The following is a 15,607-nucleotide window of genomic DNA, read 5'->3' on the forward strand; positions in this document are numbered from 1 at the left end:
TGCATGGAGCTAAATCCCCACGAAGTCATAAAAAACTTTAGCAAACTTTTCCCCCTTTAATAAGTATCAGATAAGCCATTGATACTTGACTCATGTGTTAACAGCCGGTTTTGTGGACTTTTTTCCTCTTCCCTTCCCAGAAACACTTTATGTCTGACCACCTTTTTGAGTTGGAATGATTTCCCTGAATGTATAGATGAAAGAAAACAGGAAGTGATTTTAGTGCGATGCACATAACTAAGCTTATTAGATCGCTGCTTCTTTGAAATTAGATCGATACAGAAATGCCGCACGTTCTATACAAACCTGCTACATCACAGCGTTTGTTATAAAGTATCTGTGCAGGCTCATGGGGAAGCTGTTAAGTCTCTTTGTGAAATTCCCTAGGTTTTAAAATTCCTGTGTTCTCTTTTAACTAGCTTGCTGGCGTTAAATTAAAATGTTTTTAAGACAGGGGCGCCAGGGTGGCTCAGTCGGTTGACCATCCTACTTCGGCTCAGGTCATGATCTCGCAGCTCGTGAGTTCAAGCCCTGTGTCGGGCTCTGTGCTGACAGCTGGGAGCCTGGAACCTGCTTCGGATTCTGTGTCTCCCTCTCTCTTTGCTCCTCCCCTGCTGGCATTCCCTCCCTCCCTCTTTCTCTCTCTCTTAAAAATAAATAAAACTAAAAAAAAAAAAACAAAAACAAAAAACTTTTTTAAGGCAGCCAAGAATTGATGGGTATATAGGACATGCTCCAAATTCAGATGTAGTCAACTTTGGCCTGTCTGTGCTGTGGGCTAGCTGTACTCTGTAAGACGACAGCCAATAGGACTTATAAATTAATTAAAATTAAAATTGAGATCCACGTGTGGCTGGTGGTTACTGTGTTGGACCATGCAAGGTATGGAAAATTCTATTGGATCTTGCTGGTGTCTGCAACTATTTCAAATTAGGTAAAAGCCCCTAATAAATTCCTGGTTAGCTTTAGGATAGTATCTAGTGAGTGTCCTTCCCTGCCCATCTTCATCCTAACAAGACTTTGCTTGCCTTATGCTAAAATTAACCTTCTCTGAATACTCTCCAAATGATTGGAGGAGGCAGAAAAGAATTTACAGGGGGAGGATGCTGATTATACTAAATTTCTTTCAGATAAACGGGTAATATGAATGCAGCAAATAAACCATTACCACTTAAAATAAAAAGCCTTGATAGATTCATAGAACTTTAGATTTGAAGTTCAATTAATTAATTTTGGGGAGAGAAGGAGTGAATTCCCTGGAATGAAATCCTCACATGTGTAGGGGAGGGGCAGAGAGAGGGGAGACAGAATCCCAAGCAGGCTCTACTCTGTCAGCACAGAGCCCGACTTGGGGCTCGATCTCATGAACCACGAGATCACAACCTGAGCTGATAATCCAGAGTTGGACGCTTAACCGACAGAGTCACCCAGGCACCCCAGAACTTTAGGTTTCAAAGGGCCATTGATTTAATCTAATTATGCCTTCATGAGAAGTTTGAGGAACAGAGAGGTTAAGTAATTTGCTTAGGTCACACAGCTCGATAGTGACCTTATTCCTCTCCAAGTTCACTGTTCTTATCACTGAGCCAAGACAACTTTTGTGAGATGCTCCCGTTACTATAATTCTGTCGTTCAACAACTTTAGAGACAAGAAGAGCCAGTTATGATAGGATTAATAGCTTTGCACTGGATCACAGGTGTATTATAAAAACAGGAAGTTACCCTTTAAAAACCCGGTTTTCTCAGCCTTCTTTTCACGTCTAAAAAAAAAAAAAGTTCTTTCATTAATAGAAAGTTTTACCTTTGGTCTTGAAGTTATATGTATTTTAAGATCAGAATGAAATACACTTCCTTTTAAAAATAGCCTTTTGGGGGGGTTCGGGTGTTGTAGTCAGGAAAAGGATTTGCTTTTCACAATCCTGTTTTCATTTGGCAGATCTTCTGGGCCAGCTGTCACCACTAAGATTTGCTCCCCCGACAGACTCCACTGGAAGTAAATTTCTGTGAAATGGTCTGTCATTCTCATAGTCAGCGTATTTTCCCCCCTAATTTTTATTTCCACGGGCACTGCCTAGGTCCCATTAGTTGTGGAGGACTGGCTGTGGCAAATGAAGTGATTTCTTCTAAGAACCTGCCTTCCAGCTGTGACAAGATTGTGTTTTGTTAATGTTGGGGCTTCCTGGGCTGCATCTGTCAGATACACCCTGAGCTTCCTTCCTTCTCTTCTCCCTTGCTGTCTTAGTTCAGACCTGCGCCCGCGTTGTTTTTTTTTCAGTCCTGTCCGTGTCTGTCCGTCTGCCTGGCATCCAGCTGCCAGAGCGACTTTCCTGGAACAGATCTGATCTTTTCACCCCCTGGAATGAAATCCTGACCACAGAGTGGAGCGCAGGGGTTCGGGTCCTCGCTCAGGCAGAACCTTCTCCTCTCGCTGGGGTGTGGCCCTGAGTCTGTTCAGGCAGCACCTGCTCAGGTCCTGCCTGACCATCATCTCGGTAATCCCGGCTCCCACGTCTTGCTCGCCTGTGCTTCTCTGCATCCGTGGGGTTTCCTGTCACTTACCAGCTTACCATGGCGGTGCGCTCTGTGCGGGCGGTTTGTGGTACTCTGTTTGCTCCGAGTGTCCCACCCCCGATACCTTCAGGGGCTCATCCTTCTGCCTTCCCAGTTCTTGGTGGTCCCCTGACGGACTCCGGTGGACCGCTGTGAGGGAGGCAGTGTTTTCCAGAGTGTGCCCCATCTGCCCCTCTCTTTGTGCCGTCTGGATGCCCCTGGAGTCAGTGGGCATTGTGTCCCTGTGTAGGTGATCCGGTGGTCTGTAAACTCACACACAAACTTCCATCGTTGCTAGCGGGTGTGTGTTTTAACCCTGTGGGCTCCCTGCTTGTGTTCTTGAAGCGGGGGTGTGTTGGCAGTTGGGCACCCGGTGGGATGGCCGCGCTTGCTTGTTGACGTCATCGTTGGCAGTTGGGCGCGTGGTGGGATGGCCGCGCTTGCTTGTTGACGTCATCGTTGGCAGTTGGGCACCCGGTGGGATGGCCGCGCTTGCTTGTTGACGTCATCGTTGGCAGTTGGGCGCGTGGTGGGATGGCCGCGCTTGCTTGTTGACGTCATCATTGGCGGTTGGGCACCCGGTGGGATGGCCACGCTTGCTTGTTGACGTCGTTGGCGGTTGGGCGCCCGGTGGGATGGCCACGCTTGCTTGTTGACGTCATCGTTGGCAGTTGGGCGCGTGGTGGGATGGCCGCGCTTGCTTGTTGACGTCATCGTTGGCAGTTGGGCGCGTGGTGGGATGGCCGCGCTTGCTTGTTGACGTCATCGTTGGCAGTTGGGCACCCGGTGGGATGGCCGCACTTGCTTGTTGACGTCATCATTGGCGGTTGGGCACCCGGTGGATGGCCGCGCTTGCTTGTTGACGTCATCGTTGGCAGTTGGGCACCCGGTGGGATGGCCGCACTTGCTTGTTGACGTCATCATTGGCGGTTGGGCACCCGGTGGATGGCCGCGCTTGCTTGTTGACGTCATCGTTGGCAGTTGGGCACCCGGTGGGATGGCCGCACTTGCTTGTTGACGTCATCATTGGCGGTTGGGCACCCGGTGGATGGCCGCGCTTGCTTGTTGACGTCATCGTTGGCAGTTGGGCACCCGGTGGGATGGCCGCACTTGCTTGTTGACGTCATCATTGGCGGTTGGGCACCCGGTGGATGGCCGCGCTTGCTTGTTGACGTCATCGTTGGCAGTTGGGCACCCGGTGGGATGGCCGCACTTGCTTGTTGACGTCATCATTGGCGGTTGGGCACCCGGTGGATGGCCGCGCTTGCTTGTTGATGTCGTTGGCAGTTGGGCGCCTGGTGGGATGGCCGCGCTTTCTTTTCAACACCTGAATTTTCTGCAGATTGCACCGGCGATTGCTCCTTCATTCCAGTGACATTAGAGATAGACTGGTGACTACTGCCATCCACTGTAAGATCCAGGCACGAGAGCTTGTGAGTCGCCCTGGTGGCCTCTTCTTCCACTCTCTGGTCTGTTGGGTGCAGCGCGAGGGGGACGAAATACCCAGGACTGTGGCTCCCCATAAATTCGTGAATCTGTGTTGTAATGGCGATTGGGAAAGAACTCTCCTAGGAGAATGCAGTTCTGCCTCTCATCGTGAGGTTATTTTAGCAACCTGATGTCGGTGGGGTAAAATTAGCCAGCCTCAATGTTAAAGTGCTGGCTTTGCCAATGCCCTCCATTTTAAATAATCTTGGCACCCATCTATCTGTTGAACGGATTCCTTTATTTAATCCTTCATTTAAAAAGATTATTTAAAGAAAAACACATCCAGTTTCTACTTAGGTTTAAGCTGTTCCCGTATGCACCCAAGTTTCTTGCACCGTCTGTCTTAGTCTGTGCTGGAGGGCAGGATTAAGACTGCTTTGCCTTGTGTTCTCTGCCCCACACAGCGCTACAGTGAAGGCGTGGTATTTACCTGTCCTTTATGTGATTTGTAAACAAACCAAAGAAACTATTTTGGGTCTGGTACCCCGCCTTTTGACCAGGGCTCTCCTGTTTTCCGGGACAGCCCCGGCTTACATTGTATCACTGGTCCTGACGTCTACCCCTCAGACCACGTCCCCTCTTATTTTGCTCCAGAAAATATGATAAGCACCCTTGCTCGCAGAGTGTGGAACGAGTAAGAGATAATCTCCTAGTGGTTTACATTTGCCTGGTAATTTGTCATTTCATTTCCTATTCGTGTCCTTACCTTTGCACTAGCAAGATGCACAGATTGCCACTTGAGACCCAGCCTAGACAGTTTTTAGGTTCCTACTCTACGCTAGGTATTTTCTTTTCTTTCTATTTGGATTGAGAGGTGGCTCTGGAGTCCCCTCCCCTCACAGTGTCTGGTGTAGTATTTTATATAAACAGGTGGATAATACAGCGGGATTAAATTCCAGTACCACGTACCTGGTGCGTTTCCCATCTCCTCCTGTGAGAGCTTTCTGCCTTTTCCCTGCCTTTGCACAGATGGCTGGTACCCTTTCCTGGACCTGTAATTTTGACAAAACCTCAAAATAATGTTCCAGGAAGGTAAACCGAAGAGCACCAAAAGGGATGCGTGTATTTGTGTGTGTGTGTGTGTGTGTGTGTGTGTGTGCGTGTGGTATCCTCAAAAGGTATTTTACTGTATGGGAGTGACAAAATAGTCTGCTTATAGGTATAGGGGCGCTATCCTTTTCTTCATCCATCCTTGCCCTTTTGCCGATTTGAACTTCCATCTAGCCGTGAGATAAAAGCAGATGCTGAGTGAGTGAAAGATTTAGAAGCCCCACACGGTTGTGTCTAACCGTCAGCGGGGTCGGCGGCCGACCCTGAGGGGTGTCGTGTCTGGCTCTTCCATGGGGTGTAACGGAAATGAGCTCAGTTGTAGCTTCTGCGAGAGGCGCCTGTAGTTCTCCCTGTTTTCCCACCTGTCGTTGCGGCATGCAAGTAAGTGAAGGTGAGCCGTGCTCTTGGAGGAAAAGTCTAATCGGTCAAAAAGCGCATTTGCGAACGTTGGCACTTTAAGTGGGTTTGGAAGTTCCGTGCTTGGGACACAGCAGACGTCTCGGAGGTTTGCCGTGTCACGGCATCGCGAGAGGGGAGCACAGGGGTGGGTGGCGGACCGTCTTGCCAGCCGTGCCGAGGTAGATTGGGGCTCCCAGCGTAGATGGTGTTGGTGAGAAGTGTGTTCGTCTCAGTGACGATCGTGCCCTACAGAAAATGGTGTGTTTCACTAAGCTGGGACCTGTGTGTGGACTGCGTGTAGACGCGTGCTCCTCAGTCTTTATTTCTGGTATTTTCTATCATCAACATTCCGTTGCAGCCTGCGTGTTATAATGACAGGGCAACAGCGCTGATCAGATACTGTTATTTTTGGAGCCTTTATAAACCGAGGATAATCAAGGGGCTCTGATTTTTTTTCTTCCTTTGTTGGCTGCCCTTAGGTGATCCTTCCTGCAGGATGCGTTAAGAGAAGAGGGACCCTTACTCGTTAGGCATGGAGAGCGGTTTGTCAGTTTCCAACATGCCAGACCCACTGTCTTCGCCCTTGGAGAGACAGCAGAGCTCAGCGAACGGTAATGGAGGGCTCGACTCAGGTAGGAGTTTCTTTTCTGGATCTGTCTGACCCCTTTGATTTAGTGACCCGTGTCTCCCCGAAGATGTTCGGGGAACAGCGGGGCAGACGTTCCTAGGTCTCTCACGTTGCCCGCTGCTAGGATTTGCTGTCCTGTTCGTCAGCCTGCGGCCTCTTGAAAGTTAGCGCGAAATCAGTATTCCCGACGCTGGACAGAGAGGGGCAGGTGACACCGGAGTGACGGATCCCTTCAGAATCTCAGTGGGTAACCCCGTAAATGTCGACGTCACGTTCATGCCATTTCAGACGAGGTAGCGGGCGTTCCCTCCGCTGACTCATTGCACACGGTCTTACGGTGCGCCACGTGCGGGTGGTGGTTTTTGTTCCGGGGGAGGCGGGGCTGGGGGCTCCCGAGTCAACAGTGAAATGCTCCGACTCAGAAGACGCAGCTCACTTTCGCTCAGAACCTCTGGACCGGAACCTGTCACGTGTGGGCACCACTGCAAGGGAGGCGAGAAAGCCATCCTTGTCTCCCACGTGCCCAGAGAGGCAGGAGAGCGGGTCCGCCCCAGCTCTGGGTGTCCCCGCCTTCTCTCCCCTCTCCAGAACCTCAGCACGTCTCTCCGAGGACTCCCTAACGGGAAAGGAACTTAGGTCATGTGAGTGCGTGGTGAGGTCTGACTCCCTTTAAGGAAACTAAAACCAGGAGGACAAAACAGAGGAGACTCATAAATACGGAGAACAAACTGAGGGTTACCGGAGCGGGTTGGGGGAGGGGGGATGGGCTACATGGGTAAGGGGCACCAGGGAATCTACTCCTGAAATCACTGTTGCACTAGATGCTAATTTGGATGTAAATTTTTAAAAAAATTTTTTTAATGTTTATTTTTGAGACAGAGGGAGACAGAGTGCGAGTGGGGGAGGGGCAGAGAGACAGGGAGACACAGAATCTGAAACAGGCTCCAGGCTCTGAGCTGTCAGCACAGAACCCGACGTGGGGCTCGAACCCATGAACCGTGAGATTGTGAACTGAGCCGAAGTCGGGCGCTTCACCGACTGGGCCACCCGGGTGCCCCATGGATGTAAATTTTAAAAATTAAAAAAATAAAATTAAAAAAAAAAAGGAAACTAAAACCAAAGCACACCAAGCCAGTCTTTGATTGAATTTTAATAATTAATCAGTGAATTTATTAGAAAGCATGTTTTTCTAAATACTTACACAGGAATCCGTTTTAAAAAGACACTAGTGGTTTTTTTATTTTTGTTTTTTTTCAAAGGATTGCTGTATTTGCATTACAGCAGATTAAATAAGGGCAACTCAGCTGTCTGGATCCCGAACGTTTGCTGTGGTGAATTCATGTACAAAATGTTGATCCTGAATTCAGTGGGAGATTTGACCGTTATCCATAAAAGTCACGAAGTTCGTCTCCGTATTTTGATGACCGCAGTCAATGACAGAATTACAGATTGCTTGGTATCATCGAATTGATTACCTTACATTTCTCAAGTTGTATCTTTATCTCCAAAAACCTGGAACCCCCCTGAAATTATTGCCTAAATATGTTGAAAGATGTTAGTGTCTCCTTCAGAATCAGCCCAGTCTTCCACCCCCACCCCTTGTGGTTTTTCTGTATGAAAGCCAGAGTGAGGAAGCTTCCAGAGGCATAGTTGAGTCCTTGTCCCACAGCGGAAGTATGGAAATTCCTTCCTGAGGAAACTCCATCCTATAGGCTTGATGTTCTTTTTTTTTTTTTTTTTTTAATGTTTATTTATTTTTGAGACAGAGAGAGACAGAGCATGAATGGGGGAGGGGCAGAGAGAGAGGGAGACACAGAATCGGAAGCAGGCTCCAGGCTCCGAGCCATCAGCCCAGAGCCTGACGCGGGGCTCGAACTCACAGACCGTGAGATCGTGACCTGAGCTGAAGTCGGACGCTCAACCGACTGAGCCACCCAGGCGCCCCAGGCTTGATGTTCTTTAAGTACAAATACGCTTTTTAGAAAAGTCTGTCTTACGTTTCCTGAAAGGGGTTACTTTTCCACTTACGGTTCCCTGGGCTTTCACCGTGACTTCGTTGGATGCACATCTGATGTCTGTTCCCGCGTCATTTCTAAAGGTGTGTTTTCAGACCTGTTTAAAAACCAACCGTGTGTTGGCTTTTCATTTTCTTGTAGCTGCAGTAGATCTCTGTAGCTGAAGTAGATTTTGAAACCCAGCGATAATAATAATACGGTGTCAGGAAAATCATTCGTCCTACGTTTCCTTTGGGGTGATTCCATGAAAGGGAAGCGCGAGATTCATTCTGTCATTGGCCGCGGTGTGCTTGGGCCGAGCCCATCACACGGCACTCACTGCATGGGGGCTTCCTTGCTCGTGTGCCATACGCGGCCTGAATTGTATAAGACGTCAAGATGTTTAAAACGAACAGTAGCTCTGGGGCGCCTGGGTGGTGCATTCGGTTAAGCGTCCCGACTCTTGACCTTGGCTCAGGTCATGATCTCACGGTTTCGTGAGTTCAAGCCCCACGTCGGGCTGTGCGCTGACAGCGTGAAGCCTGCTTGGGCTTCTCTCTCCTCCTCTGTCTCTCTCTCTGCCCCTCCCCTGCTCATGCACACTCTCTCGCTCTCAAAATAAATACCTAAACTTAAAAAAAAAAAGAAGTAAGAGTTCTGAGTGGCTCTGAATTATGTTAGCATTTGCAGATTGTGGTCCCAGAGGTTTTTTTTTCCCCTCGTATCTGGCCGATCTGTCCTTTGGGGTTCCCATAAGCTCTTATGCACGGGGGAGACTTACAGGTGGTGCCACAAAGGTGGACCCCTAAAGGAGAAATCAGTTTATGTATTTATTTTTTTTTATTTTTTGCATGTGTTGATTCTTTTTTTTGGGGGGGGGAGAAATCAGTTTAAAGCATGGTCTAATAGAACTCTCTGTGGCGAGTAGAGGCCAACTTGGGGAAGAAACTCACGACTTCGACTGCTCAGAACCTACTCCGGTATGAGTCGTCAGGAAGCGGATTTTCTCAAGTGGGGCCCCTCTGAGCTGTTGATACCTAAGACAGTTTCGGTGGTGGCCTAGTGGGAGGGCATCTGGTTTGGGCGTGACACGCTTGGGGCAGCACATCATTTTGGTGACAAGGCTCTTTTGCCCAGAGGCGTTTCAGACGAGACTTCCGGATCAGAAGAACAGGGGAAGGCTCGTTCAGTGCTCCTCAGCTGGTTCTACGTTGACCTGGGACAGCTGGGGACGTGATCCTGAGTTCGAACTGTATGGCAGGCACTCACTTCAGGTCCTTCTGTACGTTGACTCAGTTTACCCTTCCGTGACCCAGCAAAAGAGCTGCTTTCAGTATCCCCGTTTTAGAGAGGCCACTGGACCACAGGGAGAAGTCACTTGGCCCTTGTGTTGGAGCCAGGATTTCACCGCAGGCATCCTGAGGCTCCAGATACGGTGCTCGGTGACACTGGGTTGTCCCTGCGCTTCCGTGCAGGGGGAAGTCACCCTTGGTACATAAATGTGACGTGCGTACCCCCTCTCCACGCGCACACACACTTTCTGGGGCGCCGGCACCACCCAGCTTCTTGTCTGCTGGCCCCTCTCCCCACGTGTGATGTGACACATGCCTGTACCTCCCCAGCACGTGACTACCCGTAGGTGCCCCCAGCTCCTCTCTGCCCGCGCGGCGGGGCCGAACCACAGAAGCCTCCGCCGGCTGCTCCCGGGGGTTTTGATTTCGTGTTTGCACGCCCGACGCCGAGTGGATGCCATTCCTCGTCCGGACCGTCCGTCCCTCTGAACTGAGAACTCGAGCGCCAACCAGTGGACTCTGAATCTCACGAGCAGCTTTGTCATCTTTCACGTTGCCTCTTTTCCTAAGGAAAGCTCCAGACAATACTCCGACTGGCACTCGAGTCCTGTAAATGAAACAGGCACAGTGTAGAAGTCCTCCTCCTTGCAGGAACACTGAGGACGTCAGCGGGGTGAGCGCAGGGAGGTGAACCGAAGGGCCTCGCCAGCGGACGGAACGGACGGCATCGGCACGGGCTGCATAGAGAAGGTCGTGGACCAGAATTGGATTTCTGGAACTCTAGGCTTCGGCCGTGATAAAAGCAAGCAGAACAGCATGCTGGCATGGTGATAAATAGACCCCTTGACGTTAGTTTTCCAGGCTGGCCAAATGTAATTTCCTGATGAGGTCTGTAGGTAAAGCGGTGTGTTGTGCATTTAGAACGGGCAGGCCTCGGAGTAAAGAGAATTAGGCTGGAAATGTGGGCTGGCTTTTTTTTTTTTTTTTTTTATTTTGGTGTTAGGAATACGTTGAGTGGAGTCCCACAGGCTTTTCAACATTCTTATTAGAAAAATAGAGCTCTCTTACGCTGGGTGCTGGGAACAGGTGCTGTGTGACTCAATAATGTTCCCTGTTAAAAAACAACAACAACAAAAAAGCGGGGCGCCTGCGTGGCTCAGTCGGTGAAGCGTCCGACTTCGGCTCAGGTCATGATCTCACGGTTTGTGAGTTTGAGCCCTGCGTCGGGCTCTGTGCTGACAGCTCAGAGCCTGGAGCCTGCTTCGGATTCTGTGTCTCCCTCTCTCTCTGCTCCTCCCCCACTCACACTCTGTCTCTCTCTCTCTTTTTCTCAAAAATGAATAAATATTAAAAAAATTAAAACAAAGAAAAGACCAAAAAACCCCTCTCTCTAGAATAGTTACTGTCCTTCCCAACCAAGCTTGGTGATTGGATAATTTTTATGTGTTTTCTTTCTTCTGAAAAAAATCTCTCTGGCCGCCTGGGTGGTCACACGGGGGTGAGGACCTCTGTGCTCAGTGACTGTCCCTGCTTCCCTGGGGTCGTCCTGCAGCCGTGAACACAGCCCTCGGATTGGTGTTGGCCAGCTGAGTTTCGTTCGTCCTGTGTGTCTATTTAACGTACTCTGTGGAACTATTTTTTATACCTTGTGATGGTGTGACCAGACGATCAGCAGGTGAAATAGCAAAGACTTAATGCCTTCCTTTCTCTTCCCTTATTTATGAAGAACACCTAGCACATGAGAACGTGTTCTGTTAAGATTTTATTCACTTCAAATCTGCCGATTCTCCTTTACTTGGGTAGTTAGCAGTCAGGGACTTTTAATAGTCAGCCTTGCAAAGGCAGCCTTATTTCAGACAGTGAAATCGAAACCCAGGACTTGATTACCTCAAAAAAGGTGTGTGAGCCGTTCGTTCATTCCATTTTTCACCGTCAAGTGGCTTGCACCTCAACGATTAGTGTTCCTTTTCTGTTATGAAATAAATGTGTTGGTCGCGTAAGTAGCCTTCTGTTTCGCAGAACTGGATGGCCGCTAATGAGCATATGCCTGTTTTCTTTTAAGTTGTGAAATTTTCTTGGTGGCATTTCATGGTCTGTTTTCATGACATCGTGGGGAAAAATGCTTCCCACTGGTGCCTTCGCAGAGAAGGGAGGTTGTCAGGGTTTCCCTGATAAAAAAAATGTTTACGGGCTTAAGAGGTTTATGAATCAGCTGTAAATATTTGCTCTGGGTTTATGAGACCTCCGCTCATAAACAGCGTGTGTGTTTATCTGTTGCTCATTGAAACGTCTTTAGAGAATCGGCTGTTCGGGATGTGTGTGCCGGGGGGATGTGCCAGGAGTTACAGACTGGGAAAGACTTCTCGTAGGGGACCCTAACTTGCTGTGCGATTTTATTGTCAAAACTACCAGTGCGGGACATAAAAGCCTTATTTTTTAAAATCCCATTCCAGATCTGACTTCTGGGTTCTTTTTAAAAGTATTTTCTCTGGGGGTGCCTGGGTGGTTCAGTCGGTTGAGTGTTTGACTTCAGCTCAGGACATGATCTCACAGTTCGTGGGTTCCAGCCCCGCGTTGAGCTCTGAGCTGACAGCTCTGAGCCTGGAGCCTGCTTCCGATTCTGTGTCTCCCTCTCTCTCTGCCCCTCCCCCGCTCATGCTCTGTCTCTCTCTACCAAAAATGAATAAACGTTAAAAAAATTTTTTAAAAATTTAAAGTATTTTCTCTGGACTGCAGGGGGCAACAACTCTCTAAAGTGGTGTTCTTTTTTTTTTTCTTTCCCCCAAGTGTATTATTTTTGAGAGTGAGAGAGAGAGAGAGAGAGAGAATGGGGGGGAGGGGCAGAGAGAGAGAGAGATGGGACAGAGGATCTGAAGCAGGCTCTGCACAATCAGCCCAGAACCCGCTGTGGGGCTTGAACTCACGAGCGGTGAGTTGGACGCCCAGCCGGCTGAGCCACCCAGACGCCCCTGAAGCATGCTCTCAGGGGCTCACTTGGGAGTCACAGGGGGGACCTCTCCGTCTCTTGGGAACTTGAACGAGCACCCGAGGGAGCATGAAAGCATCTACGGCCTGTGTATCGCGGGAAGAGAAACACGGTTTGTGATGAATTAAGGTTCGGCGAGAACAAAATGTGGGGTAGGATGTTCGCAGCCTAGGTGGGAGCTGTCTGAAGCAGGAAGCATTGCGGGGAGCCGCCCCAAAGCTGAGAAATGTGACCCACGGTCTCGCCCTCACGGCTGATTCCAAGTGACCGAGTCTCCAGATCCTTCCAGGCGCGGTGATGGGGCCCATCGGAGCTCTGTAGGCCCAGGCACCGGCTGCTGCGGGCAGCTCCTGGGGGCCCCATCTCCAGGCAGATGTTTCTGATGTCACAGAAGCAATCACCCCCCAGGAGGGCCCCTCCACCTTCGGGAGCTGTTCATTCACCCAGGGGCTCTGCCAGGACCTTCTGGATCTGAAGGCCCAAGACTGAGTTTTATGCCCACGTCTTCCCCTCGCTGTGTCCTCCTGCAGAAGGACTCCAGGGGCTCTGCGCCCTCTGTTCTCGCCGAGCCTGGCTGCTGCCTCCCGCCTTGCCGCATCGCCTGCGTCTTCCCGCCTCCTGGCTTCGCTCTGGAATGTTCTAATGCTCGCCAACACAGAAGCCGGCCCTGGAGTCCGCCTTGGACCCTCCCGGAGGACGAACGGGTCGTGGTGGTGGAGTGGACGTGCCCCACGGGAGATCGGGCGGAAGGGTGACCAGGAAGGCACCTGGGAGGCGTTCCGGCTCGAAAGCAGACAGCCTGGGCCGGACTCCGGCCTCTGCGGCCAGACAGTTGCGTGGTCCCGGTGGCTCCCTCGCCTTGCGTGGCTCCCGACTTCTCTTCTGTGAGGTGGGGATGGTAGTAAGTGTCTGTCAGGGTTCTTGAAAGGACGAAACGCGGTGATGCCTGCAGAGCAATGAGCAGAGAGCTGCCAGCCCAGGACGGCATGGCTCTTAGGACACTGCCGTGACCGTGTGGTGTCTCTGTGGGGCTCCGTGCGTGACCCACAGCTGGAGCGGGCGAGGCCTGCGGGTGGCGTGGGCTGAGCTGAGCTGGACAAGTAGGGGGTGCAGCAATTCTAGACCTGCTTTGCGACAAGTTAGCCGCCAAACAGGCACCTCGCCAGCCCCCCTGAGCATGTAAGTGCTGTGCGGGGATGCCTCTGGCTGGTGCCTCAGGAAACAGACTTGGTAATCGATGCTTGCGGCCTTTTGGAGAGAAGAACTGTGGGTCAGACCACCCACTGGGTGACCCCCGCCACCCCCCGCCCCGAGGTACTTTCCAGAACATAACTGTGTCTCAGCAGTGTCTCTCGTTGGCTGGCGGCTAGAGGACCCGCTGACTTTTTTCGGGGAGCATGTTTCCAGTGGAAGGACTTAAGTCCCTGGATGCAGCAGGATGTTGGGAGAACGACAAGGGAAAAAGGTTTGCTCTTCAGATGCCTTTTGTTTTCTCGGACGTTTAATTGCAAGCCACTTGACGGGGGTAGGATCTGCGGAGGCCGTGCTTAAGCAACTTTGATTTAGAAGACAAAACGCGAGGTAACTGCGTTTAGCCTCGCGTCATCCGGCTTTACAAAAATTATCTTCTGTCGATTTCTGAGACGCCGCGGAGCCTCCCAAGGAAATGACTTTTCCTACTGACAACGAAAGAAACCTCTCGTGGAAAAAAAGGCAGCGATAGCCCGCAAGAACAAGGCTTCCTTTCTTAGAGTCCCTTGTTGTCGATCCGGGTGGCCTACCTGCCAGGATATACCACTTCTCCATCAGCGACGTGACCAAAAGCAGTGTTTATTCTTGGCCAGTGACATAGGCTTCTTGCCTGTAGAAGACACACAGGCTGAACATCCACACCCGTTGCTCGGTATTGCAAGAAAAGAGACTCTAAACTTTTGAAGCTCTTGCCTGTCTGCATGTGTGGGTACCCCCGACTGCTCTGTGTTCCTTATGATAGCCCTGCAGATAGGTGAAAGTAACGTTTACAGCTTATTAGTTCTTTCCATTTGAAACTACGCCATAATGTCGTTACCTGTGCTTTAAGAGGAGTGATCTGGTGCCTTTTGATGATAGAGATTGTATCTTACGCACAGTCTTCAATGCCTGGAGAATTGTTTGATTGACAGCTGGTCGGCTTCTGTCACTAACTTGCTAGGTGACCTCACATCCTGGAGCCATCCTTCTGGACCTCAAATAGTTTTTTCCTTGGAATCACGTCAGGGCTCGTGCTTCCTAATAAGGTCCCTTACAACACCAACAATCTGTGCTGTCGTTTTATAACCTCCAGCTGTGGTAAGTGACCAGTGGTCAGAGGTGTTCATCTGTACACTACGGTGCCTCCTCAATGCCCAGTGGTTGCCTTTACCTGGTCCTCCGACCTCCCGGAAGCATGAAGTGCCCACAGTGACGGTGGCTAATTCCAAGTGAATACGCTAACACGCGGCAACTGTGCCCCAAAACAAATCTCATTTCGTTTGCCTGAGAGCACACTTAATTTTGCCCTGGATTTTGCCGGGGTAGCTCACGTAGAATTTCTCCAGTGTTTCCTTTTCTTAGTCAACATTCTGCAGTCAGCACACGATGCTGTGCATGTGATAGTGTTCTCCGAACCCACTGAATTTGCTTGTCTCCTGCATCACGGATTTCCTGCTTTTCACTGAGGGCCGGCCGGTGCCGTTCCATTCTTCGCTCTGGTATTGATATTCTGACTTTATGTATTTATTTATTTTTTTTGTCTTTTCAACAGAAGAAGGTTCAAGCCTGGAGGAAATTGGCTTTAACTGGGGAGAGTATCTGGAAGAAACGGGAGCCAGCGCGGCTCCTCACACGTCGTTCAAACATGTATGTAACACGCCTTCTCTTTCTGCGTTTGGAGGGTGGGAGGGGCATCTGCAGGAAGATGCTGAACCTTGGGGAAGAAAAGGGAAATTGAGCCAGGATTTCTTAGAAATCAGGAGGAGGTACGGACACATGTCTGTTTGCTTTTCGCAGAGAGCTGCGGGGAAGATGGGCCTTATCCTTGTACGTTATCTCTTCTGATAACGGGGGGCTGGGCCTGGGGAGGGGGAGCTCAGCGTGTACCTTATCCTTGTTCTGTACCCTAAACAGCCCGAGTAGACACGGCCCGAGACAGGAAAGATTGATTGATGCGAATAAAGAGCCAGCAAACTAGGCAAGTACATGT

At 50.3% G+C, this 15,607-nt stretch overlaps 1 protein-coding gene across 8 annotated transcripts in view; it reads left to right on the plus strand.

Annotated features, from left to right (window-relative positions):
• The window catches only part of SFMBT2 (Scm like with four mbt domains 2), a 228,122-nt gene that overhangs the window by 18,532 nt on the left and 193,983 nt on the right, over window positions 1–15,607 (plus strand). For 7 of the 8 annotated variants that reach the window (XM_053895623.1, XM_053895624.1, XM_053895625.1 and 4 more), the window contains exons 2-3: window positions 5,967–6,119; window positions 15,170–15,264. In XM_053895623.1, the coding sequence (XP_053751598.1) occupies window positions 6,020–6,119; window positions 15,170–15,264 (195 nt within the window). In that variant the 5' untranslated portion in view covers window positions 5,967–6,019. The remainder of the gene's footprint in view (window positions 1–5,966; window positions 6,120–15,169; window positions 15,265–15,607) is intronic. The other variant, XM_053895627.1, reaches the window with a different exon arrangement.

This window comes from Panthera pardus, unplaced genomic scaffold (assembly GCF_024362965.1).
Source record: "Panthera pardus isolate Hobbes unplaced genomic scaffold, ASM2436296v1 HiC_scaffold_6, whole genome shotgun sequence".
Taxonomy (NCBI): domain Eukaryota; kingdom Metazoa; phylum Chordata; class Mammalia; order Carnivora; family Felidae; genus Panthera; species Panthera pardus.